At 46.9% G+C, this 22,577-nt stretch overlaps 1 protein-coding gene across 1 annotated transcript; it reads right to left on the bottom strand.

Moving 5' to 3' along the window:
- Positions 1–10,898: 10,898 nt before the first annotated feature.
- LOC149371117 (uncharacterized) lies at positions 10,899–12,787 on the bottom strand. Its single transcript, XM_089584789.1, has 2 exons — positions 12,361–12,787; positions 10,899–11,742 (listed from the first exon to the last, which is right to left on the bottom strand). The coding sequence occupies exons 1-2, from the start codon at positions 12,785–12,787 to the stop codon at positions 11,255–11,257; spliced, it is 915 nt and encodes a 304-aa protein (XP_089440915.1). The 3' UTR covers positions 10,899–11,254.
- Between the last annotated feature and the right edge of the window lie 9,790 nt (positions 12,788–22,577).

Genomic DNA, 22,577 nt, shown 5'->3' with positions numbered 1-22,577 from the left:
GGCGAAATGCATCTTGAAGCTCCAAGTTTTTCACTTCAAAATTTTCAGGCTTTTGCTGCAGCTTTGTAGCAATACTTTGACGCTTCCGTGTTTCCCATCCACTTCTCTCTTGTAGATATTCCTTTCTGTACTACCTGTGGCCATGTGACTCATTCTCCAAAAATTCCAAACTCTTTTCACGTCTTTTGGCCTCTTTCCCTCTCTCTTTCAAGTCTTCAAGTCCAATATCTCCCCACCTGTTCTCCCGGCCGTGCCCTTTTCCAGGTAGCGGGCTAACCCCCCACCCCGCGAAGCGCTATTTTTTCTTTTTGGTTGTCACTTTCTCAAACCTGTTTTCCCTCGCACGCAGCTACGCGCTTCGCTGTTCCTCCACCTCCCTGTCTCCACCTTTCAGCTCGAGGACTTTTCTCGGAACCACAAAACCTGTGTAAAGGAAAATTACTCTCTCCCCTCCAGCCAACCCCCCCCCCCCCTCCCCCCACCATCGTCTCCACTGCTCGTAGACATTCTTGACTGCACGGCGGAGCTCAACCACGTGCACAACCAACGCGACGAAAATGCATGCACACTCCAGCTAGCACCGTTCATAGTCTGTGCACGCGAAAAGCCACACTCATATATTAGGAGAGCTCCGACGCTGTTCGTACCACCTGCAAGATCTTTTGTAAGTACTAAAACTCTTTTACCTTGATATACGTCTGGAAGTTAAAGTGGTTTTTGTGGTAAATGTTGCTTTGACTACATGCGGCTTTATTTTTTAGGCAGGAGAAAAGAGCGAGCCAAAAAGCACGAGGACGACTTCTGTGTACCCACTCTCATTGCGAAATGGCTTGCTTGACGTCGTGCGCAGTGGAATTGTGGCCGAATGGTGAGAATTTAATTTTTCGTCTTTGGTGAGATGAACTCACTAAAGATTCACTACTTTGGCTAACAGCGGGTTTGAACTCATATGACTTGAGATAGGATGCATTCGGGAATATGTCCTTTACCGCTTATGCACGACGGAAATCAGAACCGCTTAATTAATTTTCCACTGCAGACTAGTTGGTAAGGATATGTGTAATACTTCCGTAGTGTTTCTTTTTGTCTTCTACTCTTGCAGACTCAATAGAAAATCCGCAATTACTGGTTAAAGTTTTTGCCCAAGTTCTCTCGCAATGAAAAAGGGCATTACTCTTGACTATCAGACTAGTATTTTTGTGTGGTTTTCAAGTTGCAGTTTCGAATCCAACTATAGCATGCATGCGAAGCAACTAAGGTAAAACAAAGGTGCCCCGAGTTCCTTGCGTTCAGCGTATTTCGTCAAAAATCGCAAGCCGCATTTTTAACCCCATTAAATAAAACTAATCAAAAATGTTGTTCTGACGTCCATGTGGAAGAGACGCTAAAACCTGTGCATATTTACTGGAATAAAAAATCACCTCGCAATTTAGAGATACGAGTTATATTAAAACAAAATAATACATTAATCTGTTTTCAGTATCACATTAATTTGCTTATCTCGCATTGAATATATTTACTGGGAGTGCGACACGACGCATTAAACTAAATTAAACCGTTTGGTATAAGGGAAGTTTAGTAAATTAAATTCCACTTTGTGCAACTAATGTGGTGCTGGTTCTTAAGAAAAAATTAAAAATTATCCTGTAAAATATGTTGCTAGTGTCTTCACGATGACTGTGTTTCACAAAATTTGGTGTTATTTAATCATTTTTGTTTTTGTTCTGTGATGGCCATAATTCAACTTACCATGACATCATGCATCTCTTTGCAGGATTGGCGCTTCGTGAGGCCATCGTGCAAGAACTGGACGAGGAATTTGTTTGAATGCAGTCCGGCAGTCCCCTTGCAAGTGGAGTGCAACGATTACTTTGGATATGACTGATCAGTTCACTGGAGGACAGCTCCGTTGAGCGCTTTATGGATGCCTTAGCCGTGCCGCAGCAGCTTGCCGAGATGCTTTGTCCAACCTGATCGGCACTCACCAAACTTGAAAATAAATTGTTTTCCCACAGCCTCTGCCACCATGCTCTTGGGCCCCTTTTCTTTACTCCCCACGGGGGCTGGTGGTAGCGCAAACCATCCTGTGTGCGCTAGAAGCGTGATTCTTGTAACTCAAAGCAATAAACGGGTCTTTTTTCTGGAATTCTTTCGCAACCTCATTTATGAATATTTGCTCGGTAGAATGGTATGTATGTACATCCATCCACAGTGCCGGTCATTGGCGAGTGGGTTAATTGCATGTGCCAGTGTTCGAAAGCTGGATGCCATTATTCGAAAGCTGGAAACCATTATTCGAAAGCTGGAAACCATTATTCGAAAGCTGGATGCCAATATTCAAAAGCTGGAAACCATTATTCGAAAGCTGGCTACCAATGTTTGAAAGTTGGCTACCAATGTTTGAAAGTTGGATGCCAGTATGAGACCTTTGCTGGTCCATGCTGCAGAACGAACATCGGGACTGCGTTGGCCGCTTGATCGGCCGAGCGTTGGCCCAAAACTGGCATGAAAGTAAGGCCAATGTGTGAAGTGGTAGCGCTCGGCCCAAATGCCAGTGTAGGACCGATGTTCGTGCCAAGTTTTGCCAACACTTGCGCGACGTTCGGCCAATGTTGTTGTGCTGCCTGGATGTGACCTGACGTTCGTCGACGCGGAGCTTTCCGTTCTGCGCATGCGCAACTGTGCAGCAGAACATTTTCCGGTTTCTTTTTTTGGTCTGATGTGAAAACTTCTTAATCCGCAAAATTTCAGTCAGAACATTTTAAAATGCAATGAAAAAGGTAACGCTCATCCACAGAGTATTAACTGTTCTGCGCACCAATAAGTCATGGAGCAGGAAAAAAAATGCGGTTGAAAATTATGTTTTCAGCGAATCGTTTAAACGACGATATCGACTGAGGAGCACCTCAGAATGCTACCTAAAAGAGATCTTATCCACATGTATGAATGATATATAGTTTTCGTGGTATAAACGCTTCTGAAAAAAGCAAAAAGTAGGAGCTATCAATCAGAATCGGACCACTGTCCTACGCGCTCGCAAACGCAGTGCTCATCTAGTGCGCCTATGAGCAACGCGAATGGCGGTTTTTTTATTGCTGTCTAAACCGTTCTAAACCGTGCACAACAGGGTGAAATGGAAGGGCATGTGTGGCATCTGTCCGGCCTAGAACGTAGTTAGGCTGCTTCAAACGTGATGGTAGGAACTACGTTGTTTTGCAGTGAGCACAGGCGATTAAACACAATATGTAAAAGGCGATGAACGTTCCGCAAACCAAGCAAAATTAAAGAAAAATCTGCAGAGACGTTTAACAGTGCTTATGCTCGGGAATGGCCGCCGCGGTGGCTCAGTGGTTATGGCGCTCGGCTGCTGATTAGAAAGACGCTGGTTCGATCCCGGCCGCGGCAGTGCGCATAGCGATGGAGGCGAAATGGACGAGGCCCGTGTACTGTGCGATGTCAGTGCACGGTAGAGAACCCCAGGTGGTAGAAATTTCTGGATCCCTTCACTACGGAGTGCCTTATAGACTTGAAACGCTCATAAGCCACACCTTCAATAAACCTTCAGAATTGAGAAAGCATTAAACTGCCTGGGTGCCTTGTTTGCGCGTAATGTTCGCACATGCATTAAAGCTCTTTCTATGAGTTTATAGAAAGCCACACTGTGTGCACAGCCGTCCGGGTAGTCCCAACCGAAAAGCTGTGCGGCGAACTGTGGCACCACAATTTGATGCTGTACTCTGCTGCATTCTGTTCAACAAAACTATTGCACATTTGTAACCGACCCGTGTGCTTTGAATACGTGCCATTTTTGTTCTTTTTTCGTCGTTGTTGTTGTTGCCTTTATATTTTTTTTCTGTTTCGTTTTATTAACCAAATTGCATAGTGTCCCTTGTATTTCTGCCCCTCCCCTCTACAATGCTTTTGTAAGCCCTGAGGGTAAAATAAATAAATAAATAAAACTGAAGTCGTATATCACGTGGTGATGGCTACCGCGAGCAGCATCGCCAGGCCGACGATGGAAGAAAATAGAGAGTTGTAGCATAGCGTGATCCGCGACCCCACACCGTTAAGGCTGAACTCCATGTACGCGAAAACTCACGCGAAGGCGACAGCGGCAAACGACGAGCGACGCCGTCGCGCGAAGCGAAATGCCCGTGTCGCTTGTCGTGTCGCTCGGATCTGCACTCACAGAAAATTTTGCTCGTCGCCCGGAAATTGCTTACGTGATTAGCCACTAGCTTCTACTCCGGCAGCGTACGTCACTGCCGGTAATTTCGCGGTAAAAGTGCCGCATTTTGCGTTGGCAAGTTTTTTCTAGAACCCGTAGGTAATACACTTCTACTACCATTGCACACGCCTAAGCCCAAGGCTTCAATGAGAGGCTCATCGACGCCGTGAAGTCAGAGCGGGTTCTTTGGGACCTGCAGCAAAAAATAAGGCGCCCAGCATTTCAGAAGGGAAAAAGCGCGCCGGGAAAACCGCCCAATCCAAAACTCCACAACCAAGTACCAAAGGTTTACGTAAGCGTTCAGTTAAACAGTATTTACTCACTAACAAAGCAGTGCACACATTTTATATAGCATTTTTCTGCCAAAAATTTTAATCCTTGGGAATAATGTGACTCTTGTTATAGGCGAAAACAACTTTGTAATAAAGGAGTAATTACTCACTGACGTCCACCCGAGCGCAGCCATTTGGTCAACACTGTTCCCACTTCGAGTTATTGATCAATTCCCTCTCGCCCTACCATAAGCTTGCCGTCCCGATTAGCTCAATTGGTAGAGCGACTGCTGCGGTGAAGCGGTGGTCCCGGGTTCGATCCCCGGACCAGGACGAATTTTTCTTTAACTACGACGTTTCTGAGAAAGCTGTATAGCTTTCCTTTGTAGCCGTATGGCTGCGCTCGGGTGGACGTCAATGAGTAATTACTCCCTTATTACAAATCTACTCCACCTTGGGGGATTCCCCTAAACATTTGGTCAAAACAACTTTGTGGTGTATTATGCTAGCAACACTGATCGTCGTCTCCATTTCGCGTTCGAGTCTGTTTCGCGTTGTCGCAACCAAGGCGGTTATATTAAAACTTCTGGAGTGGAGGTCCCCTATGCATGCATGCAGAAATAGGTGAAGCCAGCCAGACCGACCGGCGGCCATCTTGCCAGGGGCGAAAACAGGCCGTGGTGAAATGCGCGCCAGCAGAGAACGACTAATTTTGCGATTTTTTTTCGCTTCAGCCGCAAGATTAAGTGAGAAACATCTTCTGGTAGGGATGTTGCTTCTAAGGGCACTAAATTCGCTTCTATAATCTCCCTAATTTTCGCGTGAATTTGCCTGAAAGGCTCTGGTAGGCGATTTCTCCTGTTAACTGTCGCTGCCTTGGAAAGCTGATAATTTTCTCAACAAATCGCGTAAAGCGTGTCGTTTCAGCTAATCATGCAATGAAACATTAGCAGTGATAGGACGGAAAATTAACTGACGAACATACTCTTTACTGGGAAGGACAATTAAGCGTTTACAGTTAATTCTGTAATACATGGTAGGGTTCTCGAATATCTAAAACATGCGGAAAGAAACGAAAGCGACTGCAATGTTTGAGCAGACTGTCATTGCTGCCTGGATTAAGATCTGCCGTACATAGACCAGATCGCCAGTGCCCTGCAGTTTAATAACTGCTTCATGGTGCCATAAAGATGTGTATGCAGTTTGTGTTTCAATTTAAGCCGAAAGGTTGTTTAAACATGAACAACAAAAGCGTGCTTTACTTTCATTTAATCAGGGTTCCATGGGAAATTAAGGTAGAAAGGCAAATATGAAAAGCAGCAAGTTACGGAAACAAAAACTGACACATAAAGAGCACTCTCAAGAAGAGCAATGCCGACTATCTGAAACTGGCGTATCTATACTGCATTGAGTAATGCATACCAGAGTCACTGATTTTTAAAGATATTTAGTCTGGACAAGAGAGTGTGCACCTTCTCTTTGGAATTTCCTCGGTTCATCTCCTTAGCAATGTGATGAATTCTGACCTTCAGGTAGAGTTGTGCAATTTTCTTGGACATGTTGTAAATATGGTTATCTAATGGCAAACATGATAACATGGCTCGGTATACGCTCCATTACAGCAAAATAAAGTGCTGAAAAATTGGCTGTGGCTTATCTAAGGTTAAGCCAGGATATCTCGAAGCGAAAAGCTGCGGCAAGGCGGAGGAGGAGCCGCGCGTGTAGTGAATACGGTGCTGCCTTAGAAGGTTGCTTTAGAGACATGTACTGTGGCGTGCATTCCTCTCTTCTGCACACCTTGATATGAGATACAGGCATTTGCTTTCCTTAAAAGCAATTTTCATTTCATTTCATTTTCCTTAAGGCCCTTACAGCGTGCGGTTCCGGTGTCCACCGTGACATTACGCAGTTCGCGCATGCGCGCCTGCGCTTTTTTCTCACGGGGCCCACGCTACGCTAGCCTTGGTGTTGACTTGCCTAGTGAAGCTTTTCGCTTCAAAAGCGCTATGTAATCTGCACAGTTGTGTTCGTGCACATGCAGTATGGTGTCGGGTGCGATCGACCAAGCCTAGTACACTGCTGCGCAAATACAAATGAAACGTTATTCCCGGCGCCTTGACGCGATTCGTACATCCGAATGCGACGCACAACCCCACCATTGACGATGCCGTCGCTTGCTGTCCGTTGAAGAAACAGTGCACTAGCACAACCGCAGCAAAACACCACGGAGCCACTAAGCTGTAGGGCATGGAGGTAAAAAAAACTAGGAGAGAGTGCGCTCAGCCTCTGCAAGCCATCCTCCTCTGACGCCGCTGCCGAGGGCCCTTTTGCGCACTGACTCTTGGGAAATAGGCCCTCCTCCACAGTTACCAGACTGCCAACCAGCGGTGCTTTTTAGTGAACGTCCGTGCTCCGATAAAGCGCTGAAGCGCAGCGCCTGTCTTGCAGCTTTGGCTGAATGCGTACCGAGCTCGAGGTTGTCTGAAGGCTCCGCGTCTCAACACTTCTGTTGATCACACTCTTGAATTTTTGGGTGCACTGTAGAAAACTGCAGGTAAACTTTTCATCAAAGGGTGCGGCCGCGACCTCGTCACTGTTCAACTGTGGTTCATAAAGAGAATGGAGAGGAATTCCTTTCGTCGTTATACACACATACGGAGCGTTTATTTCAGCGCATGCTGTAAGCGGAGAACTCGAGAGTAGGCGAAGAAACGAGCCTCTAAAAAAGGGCGCAGCGGCTTCCAGAGCGCTCACGGCGGACGGACGTGTTTAACGAGCGCTCCGGCGCCCTGCGCAAGATTCTGTTTCTCAGGCGGACTTCGGCCCGCCCATGGGCCCGGCACAAGTCGTGCCGAATACGCTCGCGCACATACGCGGTTCCGACGTGAAATGCAGCAGTGAAGTATTTCTCTCTCTCTCGCTGTCGAGAGAGAGTGCCGGCGGCTTTACGTCTGCCCCTGCGCGGGGTCTCCCGGCCACTGCGCACAATCACTTACAAAAGAAGTAAACTGTATGTATACATAGCCGCGCGCTCGTAGAGTCCTGTCTCGGACTAATCGCGCGCGCGGCAGACTGCATTAGCGGCCGGGGTGGGGCGCCCGGCCGCGTACACCGTCCGAGGTAGCACCCACGGAGCGTTCGTGTCACGCGTGCACTACCTGGCGAAGAGCGAGCGGGAAGTCAAGCCCGCCTGCTCGATGAACGCTGAGGCTCACCATTGTTCTGTCACGGGTGCGCGCACTGCCGCGCGGCCACAGGAGCGCTTCGAGACTGTCCGGGATGATTCCCAGCGCCCTGCAGGCCGCGAGAATCTCGCGACGCGGCACTGCAGAAGCGGCACAGCGAAGGAGCATGTGCTCAAATGTCTCCATTACGGCCGCAGTCAGCGCACGCGTCGCTCGGGGACACAAGCAGATGGTCGCGCAGTTGCTCGTACAGCGAGAGAGCGAAACCGAAATCCGGCTAAGAGCTACCACTGCCTTGTCACGTGAGGGCCTATTTCCCATGATTCTTTTCATTATATTTTTTATGACTAGGCTTCACGATTGTGACGTCATGCTCCCTCCTAGTTTTTCTTCCTCCGTGCTGTAGGGGGACGCTACGCGTTCTGACTGTTTCCTGCCCCTGGCAACATGGCGCCGCGTCAGTGAGCGCCGGCTTCACTTTTCGAGCGCCCCCTCCACTCCAGAAGTTTTAATATAACCTCCTTGGTCGCAACGCATGGAGTTTGGCCGGTGGGCGACAGAGCGAACGCCAGCCGTCGTCGCCGCGCCGCCTCGTCGCTTACTTTTTCGCGTACATACATGACGCTCAGTCTTTATCCGCTTCCGCGGGGCACCACAGCGTAGGCTCCGATTGGTCCCGACGTGGCAAGCGCGCACGCAGCTTACGGGCACGTGGCGCCATCTAGCGTAATAAGTTCGCACTTCGAAAGTGCGTGCCGTCTTGCGGAAGCGGATCGTACTATAGACGTTTTACTACAGTGAACTAGAATAGGGGTAGTGTACTCACTGGCCGGGCTGGAGTGAAGCCACCGGTGTCGCAAAACGGCCGCGGCGCCGTGGCGGCGCTGCTGTCGTGTTCACTGTAGGAAGGCTGGGAAAACCGGTCCAAGCGTATGCGGGATATAAGGCCGCGTTATTGCCATAAGATCGCGCTTGCGCGGAGTAAACTAGCTTGCATCATGTGTTTTGCCCAACAATAGCTGATCAAGGTTTAATGAAATCCTCATCAGCGCGAAGGCAGGGCGAGTCTAGCGCGTGGAGCGCAGCGGCCGCCACTTTGAGATTCCGAGAACTCATCGGCTCAAATTGCAAACACGACGCTCAGTATGGTCCTACCAGCGCGACTTTTAAGCTAATGCTTAGAGCACACCAGTTCGGCTACGGCGTGTCGCATTATGCTTAATATTAAAGACAAATATCGTTTCAGACTGCTGTGAAATTCTACACATGCTCGCAGATCCAACCCTGGCGTTTCACTACCATGCAGTTAATTTCGCGACTCGTTCATGCTTTTGATTTGCCTGTACCCACCCATTCCTTTGAATTTGCATGCAGTAAATCCTGTGCCATAGCATCAGCCCAAGGGTTAATTTTCAGCAGATTTGAAATGAAACAGTACACAAAGCCATCAACTTAAAATTGGGCAAAAGACAAATTTATTTACATTGTTTGCGATAAGCACACAGGAAAGCAACTGTGGCAGCGCTTTAGCTACGGCTCAACTTCAAGTGCTTGGCCCGTTCACGTCTGCTAGGCCTCTCAGTGTTCACTCCTTTCACAAAAAAGTGAAGCCTGGCTACAATGTAAAATTTGACAATTTCCTTCGAAAGGTCTTCCGCGTGAAGATGGCAGCCGACCTCTTTACACAATCTTGCCCTGACCACGTCCAGCACATCAAAGATACTCTCTGCATGGAGTTTGCTTTGGCTGAAGCATTCGGTAAAAAGGTTCTCAAGCTTCAGCACAAAATCATACAGCTGTGCGGAAGGGTAGATGAGTCCTCCCCTGTCGCAGTATCTTGTGTACCTAGCCAGCTGAAAACTGTCATCAGTGGCTGGCATAGTTAGGAGGCTAATGCAGCTTTCACACTTTGCCTTCATAACACATTTTCGTGCTACATAGCCTGCAATATGAAAGACTAGTCGTGAGTCACTCTTGACTATGTGCTGACTATGATCATGGCACGCTCCAGCCTGATCAACTGACAACTTCACTGTAGTTCCTGCTGGCATGCGACGTTCAGGTATCTCGGCAGAGTCTTTATCTCCCACATCAAGCAAGGAGGCCAACAGAGAATCTTCACAGTTTCCCTGAGAAATGCATTTCACCAAGCCATAAAATGAAAGGCAGTTTACTACAATTAAAAACTGCGTCGGTGTCGTGTGTTCATTACTGCCAGACGATTGCCTTATAATGCCGAAAAGGTTCTCCAGCGGGTCTTGGCACAGCCTAGATGACATCAAGTATTTATATTTCAGCTTTTCTGTGACGTACGTAAGCAATTCTAGAGTGCTTGAAATCGTTACACGAAGACCAGTAGCAGTGGAGTTGCTCATGAACCCACCGTTGCCCTTAGTATGCTCTTCCCACTTATCAATGAATATCAAAAATGCTTTCAGCACAGCAACTTGAGACGAGTTTGGCCGCAGGGCTTCTGCTGGAAAGCGCGCTGGTGGATTTTCCTGCAATAGAAAACAAATATTACAAGAAATGCAAGAATAAGAGTTGCTAGAGCAGTGCAACTATGGCCTGTGAAAAGCACTTTTTTAACTTGAGGTGGTGCTATTACAAAGGCCTTGCACCTTTTCTCAGCAAAAATGTTAAATGTTCTTCCTGCCAAACAGGAATTTATAATGGAAGAATGCACACGTTAATAGAAAATGCAATTATACTTACTTGAAAAAAACTTGAGTTGCAGATATGCTACCGCATTTATCCTTCAAATCTGCCTTATAAAGATGAAGTCCTTGAAGCACCTTCGCGCGAACAACTGAAAGGCATAGGCGACCCTCATTTTCTCGAAGTTGTTTGGCTGCAGATGGCGTGTTGTAATTCCTGGCATCGCCTTCAATGTCACATTATTGGAATCAATTTTGAAGGCTTGCTTCACGTGATCCATGGAGACCTGCAAACAGAGATTAATAAAAACATAAGTGCGCCAATCATGAGCACTCCTTCAAGGTCTCAAGTATTGCTGAAATGCCAGTGCAAGGAAATAATAGTGAAATTTAACTTACGTGACCATCTGGAGTGTTGAATGGACCCTTCAGAAGAGAGTTCCGCAGACACTTGACTAGATGGGGGAAGTCGGACACAAAGAATAGGCTTCTTGAATGGTCCACAGGATGGCGCACTTTGCATTTCACGGACGATGCACTGCCCCGTATTCCCATTATGCTCCACATCGCCCTGTTCCAACTTGCCCCATCACAAGTTATAAAATCGACGAACAGCCCACTGTTCTCAGCAAGTATCGTCGCTTCCGTGATCACTTGAGCAAGTATTCTACCTTTCATGTTGTTCCTGGTGGCAAAACAGCCAATTATTTGGTTCCATTTGCCGACAAGAGGCACGAAAAGAATAACCATGCCATGGTCAGAAGGCACATGTTGCTGGTCAGCAGATGTATATTTTCCTAAATCAACAAATCCTTCAATAACACCGGCTTTCTTGACAGATAAATGCTCAGACAGCTTTACTTCATCAATTACCAAGCCTCCATGTCTCTTGTATGGGTCAATGCCAGCAGTCTAGTCTTTTAGCTGTCTCAAAACATTGCTGTTAAAACCGAATGATGATCGGTAGGAGACCATGTGGCGCTTTAGAGTGGATTTGCTCGGCAAACACAGGATGTTGTTTTTCCTCAGGTGCTCGTACAACCTTGGACTTTTCATCTTCATCATAATGCATTCGAGCAACCACTTTTTAGTGTATCGAGCACCTTTGGCCTTTACCTTCGCAGCTGCAAAACACTGCCTGACAGCTTCCTGCTGTCTAGGTGGAAGATTTGATATATTTTCCTCCAGAGCATCCTCTTTTAACGAAGCAGCCTTCTTTTGTATTTGTGCAAGGCTTGATGTTGAGCGCTGTAAGCGGTCTGCTAGTCGGCGCTTCTTCTGTGCAAGGGCTCTCAGTTTTTGTGCAGCTGAGTGAATGCACTTTCGGGTTCTCCTATTCACTCTGGACCGCCGTGTGAGCAGAGCCCGCCTGAAGTATCTACAAGAGGCGCACTGTCCACCTGAAAAAGCAAAAAAACGCCACAGCTGTATGTAGGTTGGCCGCAGATTTGAATGCCCTGTAAAACTGTATAAACTAAACTTCACATGTTCTGCACCATACGAGGAAAATGTGAACTGAAATATGTCATTACCTGTTACTGGAACAGTGGTAAGGCAGCTTCTGCTGAAGTAGACCTCGTCACGGGCGACAGCGTGGGCTTTCAAGTTATGGGTCCAGAAATCTTCGACATAGTCTTTACTATGCAAAGCACCACGACAGAGATGAAGCGTATCTACTTCTGTCAGAACGGCTTCAGCTTCTGCCTGTGAATTCACAGGGCTCTCCTTGAGTAAAACGCCCCTCAAATACACCTTGCAATACAGCACTGAGGAAACGGGAAGAAAAGTGACAACTTTTTCCGACACCACTTCCATCCTAGAGTTTAGGACAGATGTACAGTAAAACGTTGCGCCGTTTTGGCCCGGAAGGGCTTGCTTCGTCCAGAACGCTGAAGGCACACTCAGGCTTTCTATGTCTTCGCGCTGCAGCGACACGGAAGACCATGCAAAGGCGTCGGATGGAACAGCGCCAGAGAGAATCTGTTCTTCGTTGGTAGCAACATTTACATCGTCCGCACCTCCGGTATCTTGGCGACAGCTTTCATGTGCAGCTTTGGATGTGGTCCTTTCTTCGACTGACCGTTTTCTCTTCCTCGGCTGTCTCTGCCGCGGCATATTCTTCGACAGGTATTTCGGCAAGTTCGGCAAGAGGGTCGGAATGGCATCAGGTGTTAAAGCTGGCTTGCCGCGAGGAATACGAACCTCTTTCCCTTGTACGACGTGGACGTAATCGCGGATGACGAAGCGCGTCTCGAAATGTAGCTCACACACCGCACAGCTGTCGTCAAGTTTTTTGTCCGAGCGACGGAGGTTCCTTTCCCACGGTTCCCTCAAAGCAGCGTCCTTCGGCACGCTGAAGAGGGCTATCTTCGGGCCATCTTTCTTGTAGGCATAGCCGGTATTACAACCCGGCGCGAAGCAATGGTTCTGCCGGAGACCTGGCATTTTTTTTCCTTTCCTGAACACTCTTGCGATTTATCCAGGATGCTGTATCCTTGCGTTGCAAGTTTGTGGGACACGAAATAATGTTCTAAGCACGCCAGTGAATCCGTCAAATCAAGCACAAACTGAGCGCAGCACACAACGACGACCAAAACAACGCCAAAGCGCGAGACCGCGCCTACTTGTGCCGCGCCGACTACAGTGTTCGGAACAGCGGCGGCACCTAGCGGACAAGCGGGAAACTAAAGAATGTCGACACCAGCGGCTTCACCTCGGCCTATGGAGGCGCGGCGCAGTGAGCTCACTACCCAATATTCTAGTTCACTGTAGCTTTACAGCGGCGTATCATGGGGGCTGCCATCTTTGATCACGTGATCACGCCGCCATTACTCGCCTCCTGACCGCTCGGCGCGCGCCTCGTCGCGATGGCTGCTGCGTCTGATGTTTCAGTTCCGACAGGCAGTGTTTCGGCTGAAACAGTTTGGAAAGGAGTGAAAAGACGACACTGTGTTTGGTCCGAAGCTTCGAAGGACATGTGAAAACCCTCATTTGATGACTTTAGGCGTGAAAACGTGATCGGGCTTCATGTCGCGAAGAGCCGCTGAGCTCTCAGTCTGTTCGAGGCAACGGGTGGATCGCCTGAATGCCGCGCAAGGCTTTGCATAATATTTTTTTAGTGTTATTATCTAAAACAGCAAGGTTTAACGACCCTGCGGCTGCGCAGGTCGTTGTCGTATTGTGTACATGCATGCGGAGACTGCTCTAAAACGCTCACATGCACATCGTACTCATTTGTTTACAACCTGTTAAAGGTGCTTAGGAAGCCTAAAAATATTTTCTGTTGGTTTGCTAAACAAAGGAAGACGACAAAAATAAATGAACAAACAAATGTTACCCAATCATGTAAGCAGTACCATTCATCAAAAAACCTTCACAAGCCTGCATGCAATCGTTTACAAGGATTCCGCGATATATTTGTGATAACGCGCTCATGGCAGAGCGTTCACTACAAGAAGTTCACAATTATGTCAGCCTCACATAGTATAAAATTATGGTACGCTCCATGCTCGATATGCGGACATGAAAATTCTCGAGGTCTCGTTGGTTGTAAGCAATCAGCCGTAGTCACTTCTAGTGACTGTCTCGCATGGATCGCGAGGAAGTGACAACCGCTGAGCACAACAGCCGTAACACAAATGGTTTATTCCGATTGTGGTTCACGAAAACCACGCTATTTGGAGCGAAGTTCAACAGTAGCACCAAGGCGGTGTGTAATACACGAACTGACGGTAAGCGTTGTCCGCTCGCACGGCTATGCACTGCACAATATGCAGTAGCGTTAGCCGTCTTTTTTTTTGTGACGTTTCGGTGGCGGGACAGCTTGTTCATGCGGCTATGTTGCGCACTTACCCTCGCAGATTTTCCAAGATCGAGACCTTTCTTTCTATATTTGCTGTCTAGCGCTGGCGAAAATGTGTGCTGCATTCGCCCGTTCGGAAAGGGTGGATGTCCAACGGGCGCGAACAGGGGCAGTAATCATAGTGCAGTTCGGTTCCGTAAAGCTCGCAAACGATCGCATCCCGCCCCTTTAACTGTTTGTCGCAATTCTCGCAATCCACAACAGAGCACGTATTTTCTCTTTCCACATTTCCACTGCTGCGTCGAGGCATACACGCCGGCGACTTACGAGGAAAGTAATGGCGCCGTGTTCTGAGCGCACCTGTGGCGCCATCTAGTCTCAAACAGAACTGCGCGCTGTAAACGGTCTATGCTGTAACTCTCTAATGAGATCGTCATCCGGAACATCATCTTTTAAGGCGAGAGCCTTTAATGCCTCATTCTCCCGTCCGTCCGTCCGTCCGCCGTTACATCCAGCGCCTGAGGTGACTCATCGACGGGCGCAGCTGCCAAAACGTGATGTCATCCTCGTCGACAGGTGGAGGTGCCGGCGCGAGGCCTCGAGCGCTGCTCCGTCGACAGTTGGTGTGTGTAACAGGTCGATGTAGGCACGTGGTCGCGTCAACGGCAGCGGTCGGTTCGGGATGTGGCTGGCACGCACAGCGCATGCGTATCATGTACGATACATCTTCCCTTATTTATTCATTCTTGGGAATGGGTCAAGAATTCACTTGGTTTACGACAGCCCTGCATCTCAAATTGGCGTTCCCCAAGGCTCAGTCCTTGGGCTTCTTTTATTCTTAATCTACATCAACGATCTTCCATCTCCTGTTAACTCTCATATCCTTCTTCTTGCGGACGATTGCGTTATTTTCAGAGGAATAACCGATACTAACGACAGCTGCCTACTTCAGACTGACCTTACCACTGTAGCTAACTGGTGCAATAAATGGTCAATTCAACTAAACATTAAGAAATGCAAAGTCATGCGTGTTTCAAGAAGATATACTGCCTCGCTTTCGTACTATATTAATAACGTGTCTTTAGAGTCTGTAACATCATACAAATACCTTGGCGTTCACATCACTTCTAACCTAAGCTGGTATCTTTATATCGAGCACATAATCAACAACGCTAATCGCATGCTAGGTTACTTACGTCGCCACTTTTTCAACGTTCCTTCTTCTGTGAAACTTTTGTTATATAAAACACTAATTTGTTCCAAACTGGAGTATGCATCATCAGTCTGGGACCCTCCTTATGACAGTCATATTACTGCTCTTGGGATGATTCAGAATAACTCTGCCCGTTTCATTATCACTAATTACAATCGCACTGCCAGCATAACTACTATGAAGTCTAGCCTTTCTCTCCCATCGCTGTCACTTCCTCGAAAAGTGTCTCGTATCGCTTTATTTCACAAGTTGTACCATCATCCTGTATTGCGCGATCGCCTTATTCCACAGCCATTCTATGTATCCCATCGTACTGACCATAATCGTAAAGTCGATTTAGTTTCTTCTAATACCACATATTTTTCCCAGTAATTTTTGCTGCTTACCTTGCGTGACTGGAATCACCTTCTCATAGGTATTGCCGATATCAATAATTATGATATGTTCCGCGAAGCTATAGTAAGCATTGTATACTCAGGTGTATTTTAAATTTGTCTCTTTGCTGTATTTTCTACTCTTATTCTTGTGGTTTGCAACTCCCGCTCTGTAATGCCTCTGGCCCTGAGGGGTACAATAAATAAATAAAAATCAAATACCTCGAAAATATAGTAGCATCATTCTGCCATCTGAGAAACTTTGTAGCTTCATGGATGTCTTGGGCAGTGGAATGTATTGCTGAAAAGGACGCCGCGTTTTAAACCTTTAATGCTCCATGTCAGTGTCGCCTACAGCCAGATCAAACGACGTTAGTAGCAACATTGAGCACTGCGCACTTAGCACTGCGCATTTAGCACTGTCTCTGAATTTAGCAACAAAGTTGAAGACCTTCATTCGAGATTTTTTTTTATGAATTCATTTGATTGAAAAAAACTTGAATGGCTGAGGCACTGCATTGGCGCTCATACTGCAAGAGGCTTGAGACAAAAGGTGGGTAAATGCTTATTACTGCATGCAAATTTATCGTAATCTACAGAATTACTACCAAAGTTTACACATATTGAGAAACCTGCATGGACTGTGGACGCCTTTGGATCATGTAATAGTTCGATATGTCGCAACTAAATTGAGTATTGCTTTGTGAGTTGATATTTGAACAGAACAAAACGCACAAAAGATCTTTAGATCTCGGCAAACATGATGACTAAGGCACGGAATATTACAGTGCTCAGTGCTACAAAAAATTTTCTTCAACTATTGTTCGCCGTCCAATACTTCTAGATTAATAAGAAATAAACCTAAAGATACGAAGTTTGTGCAATTGCATATCTTGCTATCATGAATGCGTTTGTGGCGATGTGCACAAACAAAAAACCACTCTCTACTTTGCCTTTTAACAACCGTTATATTTGCACGAAGGAGGGCAGCCCCACAAAACCGCTGACAACAAACTTTCAATAAGCAAGCTGCCGACTTGTCTGTTTGGAACTGGACAGCCAAATGTAAATCACGTTTACTTTAGCAAACAATACATACCGCAGGGTATTTCAGAAGTCTCTGTGTGTATGGTGCACAAATAAATATTGTAGCTCAGTAGTTAACAGTTATTAAGGAAGACACAGAGATACATTGAACATGAAGAGATTGTACGTAGATGCATCGACAGGTCAGAAAACGAGGTCTCGCTGCGCTACGTAGACGCCTGCCTCTCGCTCCAGGCTTACATCGGTCGACTGTGGGTTGTGTTATCGGTTTCCGCGTTTGTACGAGCAATCCGGGAGAAATCTGAGAGAAAACGCGAATTGAGAGAATGATAGCGTAAGGCGGGGTCAGCAAAGCGCACGAAATGTAATATGTAGCTGCCCCTCATAAAATCTACGTAGGCAATATGGTTTTACTACTAATGTACCCCAATGCTGGCGACAAATGCCTTCATCATCGATTCATCTGCATCCGCTTGTTCCTCTCTGTCTCAGCCAAAATGTGCCCCGCCCGAATGGGCTGCGTGCTCTTAAACTCCTCTCCCACGTTTTTCTGTATCCCAGCTTTCTTTCTCAAGCTACAAGATTCGCTCACTTCTCCAGCTGCTGTAGATATGGAAGACACCAGATAAAAAAAAAGTGCCTCAATTCGCCGCCGTGTTCTCCTAGCTCTTTCCAGGATGCTTGCCCCCTCCCCAACTTTTATTCCACTTTTTTTTTTCTCCAGCGTTCACCATCGCCATGGGCGGCTGCTGTCGCATCGGTACCGGCCCGGCCCTGTTAATGGTTTTCCGGGAGCACGTATGGGAATCGTGGTTCGCTGGCCCCTACATCAGCACAGTGTTCACGGCATGCTTCTCTTCCTTTGCTACCTCGTTTCGTTCTTCTGTGCTTTTTTTTTTCTTGCTTCGATGTCTTGGTTTATCTCCCTGCAGCTTCATTTTTACTTGCTGTCTTTTTCCCCAAATATACGCAGCAGGCCAAATCCTCTTGCAGTGCTTACCGTCACTCCGGAAAGTGACCTTAATACACCAACATGGCAGGCTGCCCTACATTGCTGGCAGGCAGGATATGCTCGGTTTCGCAATGACGCAGAGGCCCTACATGAGTGAGGCCAGTCAGTACGAAAGAGCACTCATGCTGTCGCTAAAATAAAGAAAAAGAACTGTATACGACGAAGGCAGCAAATAAATGAAATCTAATGCAAAGGCTTCTAAATCCTTGAATGAAATGCATGTGCAGTGTCGTGCAGAACTCTTGGCATCAATTACACTTCTTCTTTTTTCTGCTTGTGTCGTTCAGGAGTGAGGATGTGGGGCTAAGCTGTGGAGGTTAATGGGAATGGCAGATGAGTGATCCGACGAAAGCGGAAATTTGAGAAGCGAGTGAGCGAACGATGGCTGTGCGGCAGTTCAATGCAGGAAGGACTGGGCAAAACATCAAGATACTCTGATTCCAGCAGAAGCTTCCCTCTTTCGTTGCATTTTTCGCTTTTATATGTCCAATCTTTATTTCTGTCCGTATTTACCTCACGCGATTCCGTCACATCAGAACCTCGATTAGTACGAATTTCACGCATTTTTCGACAACACTGAAAAAATAAGCAAAATTTCATTTTATTTCTCTTAAAGATGTCGCTATGAACATTGGCCCTCTCGCGGCAGGTTGATTTTGATTAAGAAGAATCTTGTTGATGGTAAATAAAAATAAAAGCAATCGGAGAAGGCCCTTAAACAAATGCGCAGTCAGAGATTGCATTTTGTGCAGTTGGTTTTGTCTACGGTCGCTCTGACAGGATTTTTGAACATTATGCAAATGCTGAGCTTTGACCTTATTTGCAGAAAGGTTCAAGACAAAAATGACATCAGCAGTGGTTGTTCGAAGTGAACGACTGACCAGAGGAACGGGCACAGCACCCAGGAGAAGGAAGTCTTCAAAGCCATCGTCGATCCCGCTAAGAAACAACTTTCAGACACGCCCGGGACATGGGGGAAGGCATCAAAGACATCAAAACGGGGATAACTGCCACTACGGGTGACCCGTCCAATTACTGTGTCATCCCTAAATCCTTGTTTTTGGTGATGGGAAGCAGGAATAAGGTGGCGCGATGATGCGAAAGAGGAGAAAGTGTGACTTTGCCAAGGGGAGAGAGCGGATGTTGTATGGACAAAAATATCGGCCCGAACGCCTCTAGAGCGGCTGAGAAATTTCAATAAGCAATTTAAGAAAGCAGTGACGGCCGCGATAGCCGTGGGAGCCTTGTAAAGGATGAAAAGTACCGGTTAGCGAAAGAAGGAGCCGTAACAGCGCTGCCCGCCTAAGGAACCGCTTTGAACGAACGGAGGGATGTTTTTTTCTTGACGCGTACGTCCGGGTATATTAAAACCCGTCTGCGGCTAGAGAGAGTTGCACCAGCAAGAATCTTCTCGTGACGTGAAAATGAAAAAGCTGTTGCTCCTACTTCCGTTCTCTTCGCGGATGAAAATATCAGGAAAAGAAAAACAGCACTTCTTCATGAACTCTTCTTTTCTTTCTGTTTACGGAGTAGTTTTTTTTTTCTGTTTGCATTTAGGTTTCACTCAGTCCTTTTTCTTTCGCACTCCGCGCAAGTTGCCCCGCCGAGCGCAACCCTAATTAAGAGGTTAGGAGTCAGGCACTTGCCCAGCATAGGGATGAAAAGGTGGTAAAGAAAGAGGAATTTTTGCCCTTCAGGTTTTTTTTTTGCGATAAATGCGATGCAGGTCTCGTGGCTTGGTTGCTCGCTGACCACAAGTTACCCACTTTGACAGGTAGTTCCGGCAGCTGTCTGCTCTCTTTGCCATCTCTCACTCTTCATCCCTCGACCGCACCTGCCGGAGAGAGCGTTTACTAAATTTTCCAGTAAACTAATGACCATTATAAAGCCTTGCATGCTCATTATAAGGACAGCATGCTGCTTCTTCTTTGCTTCTTCTTTTCCTCTTTTTTGTGTTTGTTTTGTGGTGCAGTTGTGCATAGAAAGTTTTTAGTCGAGCTTAAAAACACACTGGCTGTGTGCTGCTGAAAAGATTGCGTTAAGAGAGACAGGAAGTTACAGGAGTTACATTAACTACTCCCCAGCATTTCAGCCCGCTTTCTCCGGAAATGGGGAGCGCTGCATTCGGCCTTGTTTAGCCAGGGGACGCATGCCCGGTATTTTCTGAAATGAGGTGTTAAAAATGCACCGGGTGTATTTAATTTCCCTGTATTTCATATTCTATTTATCGCCTTCATGTTTTCTTTTCTACTCAGTTTTTCCCTATTGTTTGTGTCTTCTCGTAAGACGAAACAAAAGAATTCACTGGGTAATTTTTTGGGAAGTTGGATGGCCTTTCCTCAGCTTATGGAAGGGTTTTGTTTCCAGTGCTTTTGTTCTTGAAATACCTTTTTGTTTTCTCTGTTCCTTTATTAAACTGTAATAAATACGGGAAGCTAACCTTTGCCCTTTTGCGCGTCGATTTTGCCTCGTTGTGTTCGCACAACAAAATAAAAAGATGACAACAAAAGATTGAGGGTGTATCACTAATGCTGTGAACTCGGCAAACACGTTGTTGCTTGCAGTGGCTGCTCCATGATGTCTTGTATCTATAGGCTAATTTTAATAAATATTATCTTAACTAGGAAGTGATGAAGAAATGAAGTGATGAAAACATTTAAAACAAGAAAAGAAAACCAACATAAAACATCACATAAGGGAGTAATTACTTATTGACGTCCACCCAGGCGCAGCCATACGGCTACAAAGGAAAGCTATACAGCTTTCTCAGAAACTTCGCAGTTAAAGAAAAATTCGTCCTTGTCCGGGGTTTGAACCCGGAACCACCGCTTCACAGGAGCAGTCGCTATACCAGTTTCTGAAAAAAACTGTATAGCTCTCCTTTGTAGCCGTATGGCTGCGCCTGGGTGGACGTCAATGAGTAATTACTCCCTTATAACAAATCTACTCCACCTTGGGGGATTCCCCTAAAACATTTGGTCATAAAACATCACATTTTGCACGTTGCCTTTCATTTCCACACTGGAGGTCACCACTGAGGCTCTTTTTGTGGCAACTTAGTTTCATTTAGTAGCAAGCAATATTTTCAGCTTTCTTATAATACAATTTCCTTACTTTTCGTGCTTACTTATTTGCTTACTTGTCATCTGGCGAGTTAAGATGGCGTTGCAGATAACTGCGGCTTCGCGGTTGGAAGGGTTAAGGCATTTATTTTTTCTCCGCAATTAATTGCTAAGACAAGCATTAGCTTCATCAAACTTGCGCGAAATTGTTAGGGGATGCACTGAGTCTAAATATTCCTTCAGTAACACGACACCGTTCTCATCAAGAGAGACACTACCCATTGTATTTTTCTGTGATGGGGTGCATTGTTGGCTCGCACCTTGCGGTTTTCCGTCGGCTGTTGTCGCCAGAGCGCTAAACCTTGCTCCTTTGCGGAAGAAAGAAAGGGGGCACATCTACGGAGAAATTAAAATGTAATCCCCTCCCGGAAAGAAGGAAAGAATTTAGTAATGGCCGTTACGTCACATTTTTGAAGCCAGACATGAGGTTTCCCCTTGGCTAGTTGACCGCTGGCTCAACGCTCCTATGCGCATGCTCGGCAGAAAATCTCGTGTCGCACCCGACGGCCGGCAAATCGCAGACCGGTTAGTGATGCAGACAACGCCGCTGCGCCACACGTTACTATTGTCTGCGCCATCTGCCATAGCCTCTCAGAATTTCTTGCGAAAACGCCCGGCTTCCAGCACATTTTTTTTTGTGCAGCTCGCGCAGCGAGGTCCTCTCATAAGCTTTCCTTCTTCCATGCCTCCGCCTCTACACGCCTCATCGTTTTTGTCCTTTCAACTATAATTTATAAGAATCAGGCTACTAACGTTAAAGAATATCACCGTACCTGTTCGCGAAAAGAGAATTCAAGAAACCACGGCAAGATATTGTTTCGTGTCTGCTCGCTCGTGCATATTCTGGTTTACTCTAATCTGGCACTAGCCACAGCCCTATTTCAACACAGAAATCCCTTTCAACATGGAAAGCCGACTACGACCGCGATGCGGTCAATATGACCACACTGCGTGCCCTGACATTCCATTCGTAAGCTTCGCAGTGTTCCTACCTGCCTGCTGACTGTGTAGATTTAAGCACAATTCATGGACCAAATTTATCTCGGTGCCTTTCCTTCTGCTGCCAATTCGCCAAACACCGCACCCGCCGTCTCTGCGAAGCAGCCGCCGCCATACCACCAAAGCTTTTCAGCCAGGCGCTGTGGAAAGGCAGCTCTTACGCGTAGCCTCATAATCCGACGGGCGCTCCCTAATCGTGACCGCCTCATTAAACTCGCGCTGTCCGTATCCCCGCTAGGACGCCAACCCCTCGTCCTTCTTTGTGCTTCCCTACGGCGTGCGATAAGCTGGCCCGTGCATGCACAACTCTTGTTTTTTTCTTTCTCTCTTCTCTTCAGACAGGGATGCTAACTAGCATTTTGCTGCAAGGTTCACGCAATCCCTGCGCCGACGGATTGAGGTTGCAAATGGGAGGGGATAGAAAGCAAGCAGGATGCCGAGAAAAAAAAAGAGGATGGCTGGGAGGGTTTTGGACAGCAGATTGTTGCAAGGCGAGGGGCAAGGCGTGGCGCAGTGCGCATAGGAAGTTTGGGGACGGCATGCATCCCGCACGCACATAGAGGACGCGCATGGCGCATGTCTTGGCCACCAAAGACGACAAGTGCATTCGTAAACAGTGTCACGTTGTAGTAAAGGCTGTCCAGGGGTCAGGAAGACAGCAAAAAG

This window comes from Amblyomma mixtum, chromosome 1 (genome assembly GCF_055824585.1).
Source record: "Amblyomma mixtum isolate Tamu chromosome 1, ASM5582458v1, whole genome shotgun sequence".
Classification (NCBI taxonomy): domain Eukaryota; kingdom Metazoa; phylum Arthropoda; class Arachnida; order Ixodida; family Ixodidae; genus Amblyomma; species Amblyomma mixtum.
This window is presented reverse-complemented; position numbering and strand designations above follow the sequence as displayed.

Bases quoted from the DNA above. Each gene is read 5' to 3' on its own strand.
- LOC149371117 (XM_089584789.1), bottom strand. From the start codon at position 12,787: ATGCCAGGTCTCCGGCAGAACCATTGCTTCGCGCCGGGTTGTAATACC. The intron at 11,743-12,360 runs GTGCGGACGATG...TTGCTTTTTCAG, and splicing joins CTGTCGCCAAGATACCGGAG to GTGGACAGTGCGCCTCTTGT.